General features: G+C 39.0%; 1 protein-coding gene across 1 annotated transcript; it reads left to right on the top strand.

Moving 5' to 3' along the window:
* Nucleotides 1-8,087: 8,087 nt before the first annotated feature.
* Nucleotides 8,088-9,029, top strand: LOC134391674 (olfactory receptor 2AP1-like). Its single transcript, XM_063115657.1, has one exon. The coding sequence runs from the start codon at nt 8,088-8,090 to the stop codon at nt 9,027-9,029; it is 942 nt and encodes a 313-aa protein (XP_062971727.1).
* Nucleotides 9,030-9,527: the final 498 nt, after the last annotated feature.

Below are 9,527 nucleotides of genomic sequence, written 5' to 3'. Positions count from 1 at the left end.
ATTCTCAGCATCTATAACTAACAGCAATTTATTGTATGCTCACAAATGGCTAGAAGAGAGGAACTCAAGTGTTCCCATCACAAAGAAATGATAAAGTTTTGAGATGATGAATATGATAATTAGCCTGATTTGATCTTCACACATTGTATATATGTATGAACTACAACTCTGCACCCATAAATATGTACAATCAAAACATGTATAATCAATAAAAATAAATTTAGAAAAAGAAAATGGTACAACAAAAAATAAATAAAATAAGCCTCTACTTTTAAAAAAAGATGCCAACTAAAAAATAAATAAAAGACGGTTCCTGTCAAGATAGAAGAATGGATGGTCCCCAGCATCACTGCCTCCCACAAATCAACCAATTTACAACTATAAAAATGTGACAACAGCCAAGTTGGGGATGCTGGAGCTCAGGGGAAGAGGAAAAGAGACCTATGAAGTTCATGAAAGGGGAGAAGCCATGATGAGAGAGAAAAAACTGATCAGAGCGTTTCCGGCCATGGACGCTCTAAGGCTGGAACTGCTGAATGCATGGAGCAGGAGCCGGCAGAAGTCGCCGCTGTGCCCTTTGGATGGAGTTGCTTGGAGGCAGCAGGGGAGAAGGGGGTCTTGGTGGCCCCCAGGACAGCAAGACCACTAATAGGGCTCCCATGGACCCCCACAGGAGTGAGGAGTCAGAACAGCTGAAAAAGGGGAGCCATTCAGAGGCCAGTGAGTCATCATCACAAGGGACCAGCATGGGGCCCATCCCATGGGAAGTGTTTGTAGCACAGGCAGTGGGGGAGATGGGCTCACCAGGAGAACACTGGGACAAAGCAAGGCCAACCGACCCACCCCACGATCAGCACAGGACCACTCAGAGGAGACTGGTCAGGAATGCAGAATTGCATAGGGTGCAGTTTGATGAAAAGATTCAGGCCCTGAAAGGAGTTTCTACACAACCCAGGTGCCACTGGTCTGTGGACAGCAGGAAGTAAGTATAAGGTCAACCACTAAATCCTGAGCTGCACAAAAAGTTTTCCCTAGGGAAACAGCAGCAAAGCAGCAATTTAGTTCAACAACACGGCTCAAGTACTAGTTCCCACAGGAATTTCCCCCATTATAGAAGTAAGCAAAGGACAAAAAATTGGTTCTGGCCCAGGCACACGCTGGTGCCAAGGAGCATGCCAAAATCATCATCTCCATGTGGGTGACCCACCACAGGCACCACAGTAACCACAGCTGCCATGAAAGTGGCTAGATGTCACAACCACCATGCAGATGGTCAACCAGCCACTGGACTGCATTGACACAAGGAGAGTCATCAGAAGAGACCAAAGAAAAGAAGAGGATGTCTCGCTCCACGATGCCCATTCCAGAGTGACAGAAGTAGTATCTGTTCTGTGATAATATTGGGTGACCTGAACACACCTTCCAGCATTTGACAGATCATCTAGGCAACAAGTCAACAGAGTAAACAATACTCTTTTAGAGGAAGAGAAGAAATCTAAGGTTATCAATTTTGGGAAAGGGGAAGGTGAGGGGTATAGAGAGAGATTGGACAAGAGGCATAAAGAATTAGTACAATTTGTAACAATATATATACTAGTAATATTGATTTGTTCAACATATGTCAACATTGAATCCCAAAAATATATATAATCATGATTCAATAAAAAATAAATAAATTCTAAAAAAATAAAAAAGAAAAGAAAAGGAAACGAAAAGCAAATCCCCAATTTTGATTAAAGACTTCAATGCACCTCCCTCAATAATAGATATAACTAGCAGATGGAAAACAAAGATATAAAAGAACTGAAAAACACCATCAATCAATTAGGTAACATTGACATCTTTAGGACATTCCACCTAAAAGCAGAAGAATAAACAGTCTTTTCACATGTACATGGAACACTTGCCAAAATAGAACCTATCCTGGATTATAATGTAAACCTTAGCAGATTTAAAAGAAATGAAATAATATTAAGTGTATTTTCAATTCATAATATAATTTAACTTGAAATTAATAACAGAAATATAACAAAATTTTCCAAGCACTTAGAAATTAAATAACACGCCTCTCAATAATTCATGTGTCAAGAGGAAGTCTAAAGGGAAATTATAAAATATACCAAACTAAATAAAAATATAAATACAATATATAACAAAGTGTGATGGAGCTATTGCAGTGCTTAGAAGGAAATCTATAGCATTAAATGTCTATATTAGAAAAGATGGTAAGTCTCAGCTCAATACTGTAAGCTTCCACCTTAAGAAAAATAAGAGCAAAATAAACCCAAAGCAAGCAAAGGGAAGAAAATAAAAGAACAGAAATAAATAAAATCATGGATTGAAAAAATTAATATTGTTAAAATGTCCATACTACACAAAGCAATCTACAGATTCAATGCAATCCCTATCAAAATTCCAATGTCACTTTTACAGAAATAGAAAAAACTCTAAAATTCTTATGATACTATAAAATTCCTGAATAGCCAAAACAATCTTGAGCAAAAAGAAGAAGGCTGGAGACAACACACTACCTGGTTTCAAAATATATTACAAAGCTATGGTGATCAAAACAGCAAGGCACTGACACAAAACAAACACATTGACCAATGGAACAGAGAAATGGTTGTGGTGGCATCTTAAAGAACTCAAATTCAAGAAGTACAACCAAACATAACAAGTTCTAGAATGTAATCTATTGGGCTATTCTCTTTCTCTCTCTTCCTCTCTCTTATTATGGCTCTTTCCCAACTTTTCTCACTATGGACCAGCTTTCCTGATCATTAATCCACTGCCACATGGCCCTTCATGCCTGCTTCATGAAGTCTAAATCACTTTGCAGTTTGACTGCCCACAATCAGCAAACTCAGACACTTGTAGCCCATGTAGAAACATACAGGAAAGAGATTCTACTTGTAGCAGCTCAAACCTAGTGCTAGCACAAGTCCAATCACTGGGAGCCAAGGTGCTTCCCTTCATAGGATAAGCTCAAGACAGATTCCCTTAGGGTACTGTGGGATAAGAGAAAATAATCCCACACATTGAGTACAAAATAATATCTCTGTGTAGGCTTCTGCTATACCACATTTATTTCTTCTTCCACAAATTTACCTAACTAATCTGGTTTTTCTCTTTTTATCCTTGTCTTCCTTTCATCATGCTTTTACAATATATCTCCTGATGTGGTTTACATATCTTTGTCCTTCAGCCATTTCCACTGGCTCGTTTCGTCTTTCCTACCAAAGTCTGAGAGTTGTAAGATTCTTAACTAATTACACATTATCAATTTCAAGACCTGTATTTGCAACATTCATCCTTTGGGTCTCTCTGTCTGAGACTAAAGAACAAAAAAACTGTTCACAGAAACTAAAGACAAATTTCACAAACAGATTTACCTCAGACCAACCCTGATAACAGAAACTTTCATCTCACAAAGTTTCACAAAACACAAGAGGAGAATTGATTAATGTTAGTCTCTTAGCCAAAGCCCTTCTTAACACAACACCATGGACCTCTCTTACAAAGAATGTGTGGTCCTTGGAGAGATTTGTCCACAGTTGACATTTCCCATTTCCATGTAAATGGTTCAGAGATTGAACATATGTGTATAGGAGGAGCTTAGAGATGCAGAATCAGAAAGAAAATGGGGAGGGACCATGGAGGAAGGCAGTTCAGGCCTACAGAGGAAAACGCAGAGACACACAGAACATCCTGCCTTCCGTCACAAAGGACAAATCTGAGAACAATGGACCAACAAGGGAGGAAAGGGGTTGTTCTGAAATAAATCCTGAGCCTCTCCTGTGGTGATATGGTAATGCCACTGACAATAGGAAGCAAATACCACTTCTGCATTTCTCATGCTTCTGAAGGGGCATTCTATATGTGATGATTATTTTTATGTCAACTTGACTGGGTCATGGGGTGCCCAGATATTTGGTTAAACATTTCTGGGTGTGTCTATAAGGTGCTTTTGGAAAAGATTAGACTTTGAATCAATAGACTGAGTAAAGCTAATTGTCCTCCGGGCCGACCCCATGGCTCACTCAGGAGAGTGCTGTGCTGGGAGTGCAGCGGAGCTCCCGTCACAGGTTCGGATCCTATGTAGGGATGGCCGGTGCGCTCACTGGCTGAGCATGGTGCGGGCTACACCAAGCCACAGGTTGCACTCCCCTTACCGGTCACGAAGGACAAAAAAAAAAAAAAAAAAGCAAATTGTCCTCCCCAGTTGCGGTGGGCGTCATCCACTCCTTTGAGAGCTGAATAAAACAAAAAGGCTGAGGAATTGAGAATTTGCTCTCTCTGGCTGATTCCTTGAGCTAGGACATCAATCTCCTATCCTTGGACTGGGACTTGCACCATCAGTGCTCCTGGTTCTCATGCCTTTAGATTCAAACTGGAACTACACCACTGTCTTTCCTGGTCCTTCACCAGGCAGATGACAAATCATGAATTTTTCAGCCTATGTAATCACATGAGCCAATTTTTTATTCTAAAATATACACACGCACAACACCTACACACAAGGGTACTTCAAAAAGTTCATGAAAAGATTCATATTATCTTTTACTTCCATTTTTCCAAAAGCTTTTTTAGATATTTAAATATATTCTTTTCTTATAAATTTATTTTTTAATTGACACATATTAATTGTACATATTTATGAGGTACACAGTTACATTTCAATACAAGTATGTAATGTGTGTGTGATGGTCAAATTGGGGCGATTAACATATCCATCATCACGAGAATTTATTATGTCTTTGTGATGAGTGCATTTGAGTTCCTCCCTTCCAGCCATTTGGAAACATACAATAAATTTTTGTTAGTTATAGATGCCTAGCACTACTGTAGAACACAAGAACTTATTTTTTCTATCTAGCTGTAATTTTGTGTGAAGCTTTTTGAAGTACCCTCGTATATGCCCTCTGTTGGTTCTGTATCTCTGAAGAACCCTGACTGATACACTATAGCCTGTTGTGGAATCACATAAACCGGCCTTTAATGCAACAACTCAGAGCACCTGCTATGTAACTGGGCAAATAACATAACTCCTATATATTTCATTCCATCATCTGCAAAATGGGCAAAATAGTATTATAATAGTAATAATCACTTATCTAACATTTACTATTTCCAATCACTTTTCTAAGCACTTCTAGTGCACATGACAAACTTATGATACAGGTACCATTCTTACCCCCATTTTTACAGATGAGGCAATCAAGGCTCAGAGAGTCTAGGTGATTTGCTCAAGGTCACTCACCTAATAAGTAGGTAAGCTGAGAGCCTAATAATAACTGCCTCAAATGTTAGAAACATAAAATGATGAAAGGAATAAAATTACTAAACTCTGCCCAGCTCAGGTAAACTGCTGAAGAAACTGATGTTGTTTTATATTTTACTATTGTTATCATAATTATTGCCTCAGTTTCCATAAGCTACTGATGCTCTGTGGCAACTTCCTCGTGGGTCTGTTTGGAACATCTTTCCTAGCATCTATTAAAAGTTAATTCCCAATACTAATTTTTTTAAAAGAGGCTAATTAACATTTTCTGGGCCTGGGTCCCCAGACAATAATTTATCCCCCAATGTCTCTGAGTAAACTAGAGCAAATGTGAATCACTCAAACTGGTGTAAAATTGCAAAGCCCATAACCAACGTTAAGACAAAATGGAGAAAATGAGATGTGACAAGTAGAATGTTCCTCTGTTCTTCCATTAGTTTAAATAAGGCAGAACCTTCAGGAATTACAGGTACAGTTCCAATATGGATCAGTTGAAGAAAGGGCAGTAGCAAGTGATTGGTTAAAGGCAAGGACAGCTAGAAACTATTTCATTTCATACTAGTGCCCAAGAAGTCTGCATGGTTTTTGTTTGTTTCTTTGTTTGTTTGGTTGGGTTTGGTTTTTTATTTTGTCAATATACAATGTGGTTGATTATTGTGGCCCATTACTGCATGGTTTTTGAGTGATTAGGGCATGAATTAGTGTCAGAAAAGAAAAGATGTTACATTTTATTCCAACTTTTCATCCACATCTGACCTTTCAGTTTGGAATCACCCCACATAGCTTCCAGAAGTAAAGATCTCTCATCATCTTTCTTGGGTGTCAAAAAGTGAGTATTTCCACAGTTCATCAATGTTACCCTTCTACAATGATGGATTATGAGATCGTTCTGAATGTGAATTTTTACTATCTTTGTGGAGTTTTTTTGTTCTTAAAAGGCTTACTCAGGCATGTTCTTAAAAATGTAAATGATCAAGATGAGTGTAAGGTAAAAGGGAAAATCTTCCATCCTTTACACAGTGACACTCCAGAAATAACTGTCCCTGACCATTTGGTACTCTTCCAGATGTTTGCCTATGCACTTAGAAATATAAATATAAATTTCTGGTTTCTTACACAGGTAAAGTCATACAATATGCAATGGACAACAATGTATTTCACTAGCAATATATTATAATAATATCGAAGTCAGTACATATAAATTTCCCACCTTATTCCACAATTGGAGTGATCATATTTATTTAGGCATTTGTCTATTAGTGGAATTTATATTGTTTAAAATTTTTCATTATTACAAACAATGATGAAATGAACACTTTTGAACAATTATTTATGTACACTTCTGCTGGTATTTTTGTGAAATATGAATGAATTTTTTTTTCCCTTTGGCTTTTTGTGACTGAACCTGCGGCAGGACTGCTGCTGCGCTCCCAGCTCAGCACTCTCCCGAGTGAGCCACGGGGTCGGCCCAATTTTTTGATGATAAAACACAGGTATTCTCCAAAGACCAAAGCCTAAGGAACAGAAAGTGCTTCAGGTGCCCAAGCCTCCCAATCACTAGATAGTATTACCATAGACCTTACAGCCCAGTGATTATGATGGTGCAAGGGCCTGGATAGACCTCCATTGTGAATTTGTTCCAGAGAAGCACCCAGCTCAGAAAGGACTTTACGTTTCCTAGGTTTCAGGGATTCTGGAAGATCAGATCACAAGATAAATGCTCAAAAGGATCCTTTACCCTAGCAGATTTTTTTCTGGGAGGAACCCTTGCTAGTGCGTAGGAGGCCAAGCCAACCCTTCCCTAGTTTTCTATAATAGAACCATGTATATGTCTTGCAGACTGGAAGAGCATAGGAACAGATACAAGTCCAGATAAGCATTTCAACCTGCATGTTTAAAGCAGTTAGAATAACGCTTCCTGAGGAAAGTAAGACCACAGTGGTGTGTTGGGCTTGCAGAGGGACAGAACAGACCTAGGGTTGCCGGGGCCTGGGGTCGGGGAGGAAGGGGGTTCAGGAGAGGTTGAGTAGGGGATATGGGGAATAATTGCAATTTATAGTGGTGGGCATGTGGGTAGTATTGACCTGATCATCAGATCTCGGGCACAAGTGCTGACAGTCAGCTCTGTGCCCCATGAATATGTATAATCAATAAAAATAAATTTTAAAAAATAATTAAATAAATAAATACAACATATATCTCAAAAAAATAATAATAATAACCCTTCCTGGCTATCTGTTCTCTCTCTCCCATCAGATGAAACCAGGAGAAAGGGTTTTATCAGAATAGAATTCAATATTTTGAAGCTTTCTCAAGCTTTGCTCTCAGGCACAAAAGCTAAAAAGCTATAAAAGGTGTTCACTCCTAAATTGATGAGCTGCGAATTGTTATCAGACAGAGAAAAGGATGGGGCAGTTGTCCAATATGTTAGAGAAGGTGATAGTGAATCAAATCATCAAGGCATTAAGTCTGGGGAAAGATGAGATTTGATCACAAGAGAGGGTTTCATAGACATTAGAGGAAAACAAAACAAAGTGAGAATAAATGGGTGAAGATGCATTAGGAAAGCTAAGTGGCTATTGTGTTGTCCTGAGAAAAGGACCTCAGAAATAAAGCTGCCTACATGGTAATTTTCAAACAGATTTTGTAAAGAGCCAGATTGAGACTGACAGACATTCTGTTCAGGTCAGATGGACAGAGAAATATCCCATTAGTATGTTTCAAGGGAAATCTACAACCTCTCCTCAATATTCCTGAGCTCTGCTCCCCTTCTTATTTTTCTTTTCCTCGGTTTCACAAGCCACAAATGTTAGCGATGAAAAACCAGACTTTGACTGAATTTATCCTGCTGGGACTGACAGACATCCCGGAGCTTCAATTTATCATTTTCACGCTTCTCCTCCTTGCCTACATGTTTGGCATCTTAGGTAATCTGATCATCATCGTCCTGACGCTACTGGACTCCCAGCTCCAGACTCCCATGTATTTCTTCCTCAGGAACTTCTCCTTCCTAGAAATTTTCTTTACGTCCACTTTTACTCCTAGACTGCTGTTCAGCATCTCAACTGGGAATAAAACCATCAGCTTTGCTGGATGCTTCACTCAGTATTTCTTTGCCATATTCCTCGGGGCCACAGAGTTTTACCTTCTGGCTGCTATGTCCTATGACCGCTACGTGGCCATCTGCAAACCCCTGCATTACACCACCATCATGAGCAAGAGGGTCTGTATCCAGCTGGTTCTCTGCTCTTGGTTGGGTGGATTCCTAATCATCATATCCCCAATCATCCTGACCAGTCAGCTGGACTTCTGTGACTCCAACGTGCTGAATCATTATTACTGTGACTATGGACCCCTCATAGGAATAGCTTGCTCAGACACAAACTTACTTGAGCTGATTGACTTTATCTTAGCAGTGATGACCTTGGTGGTCACCCTGGTGCTGGTGATTCTCTCCTATGCAAACATAATCAAGACCATTCTGAAGCTCCCCTCTGCTCAGCAAAGGAAAAAGGCCTTTTCCACATGTTCTTCCCACATGATTGTCATCTCTCTCTCTTATGGCAGCTGCATCTTCATGTATGTAAAACCTTCAGCAAAAGGAGTTGCGTTCAATAAGGGAGTAGCTGTGCTCAACACTTCAGTTGCCCCTTTTCTGAACCCATTCATTTATACTTTAAGGAATAAACAAGTAAAACAAGCCTTCGAGAATGTGACCAGAAAAATAGTGCACCTTTACTCATTCTAATGACCTCAAAATTAATGGAAATTTTTAATGAGAACAATGAAGTTCCTCCATCTGATAACTTAAGCTTCTTATCTCTCCCTTTGTTAAAGTGGTTTCTCAGATGTATTGAATGTGAGTACATGTGAAAATTTTGTTTCAAATTTGCTGGCAAGACAAAGGTATTTAAAGAAGGCCATTTCAATTTTTTTTTTTTTTTTACATTATAAGGTGCTTTTTAAAAATTTATTTTAACATTTTCTTGTACATATTTGTGGGATACAGTGTGTTATTTCAATATGTGCATATACTACACAATGATTCAGTTAGGGCAGATAGCAAAGTTTTGTACCCATTCTCCACCACTTCTCTGCCCCCTGCCACCCTCCTTACATCCTGCCCTCTGGCTTACTCTACATTATTCTACTCTCTACTTCTATAAGAACCACTTTTTTTTAATTCCACATATGAGATCATACAGTATTTGTCTTTCTGTGCCTGACTTACTTTGCTTAACATGAT

The sequence above is a fragment of the Cynocephalus volans genome, chromosome 12 (genome assembly GCF_027409185.1).
Source record: "Cynocephalus volans isolate mCynVol1 chromosome 12, mCynVol1.pri, whole genome shotgun sequence".
NCBI lineage: Eukaryota > Metazoa > Chordata > Mammalia > Dermoptera > Cynocephalidae > Cynocephalus > Cynocephalus volans.
This window is presented reverse-complemented; position numbering and strand designations above follow the sequence as displayed.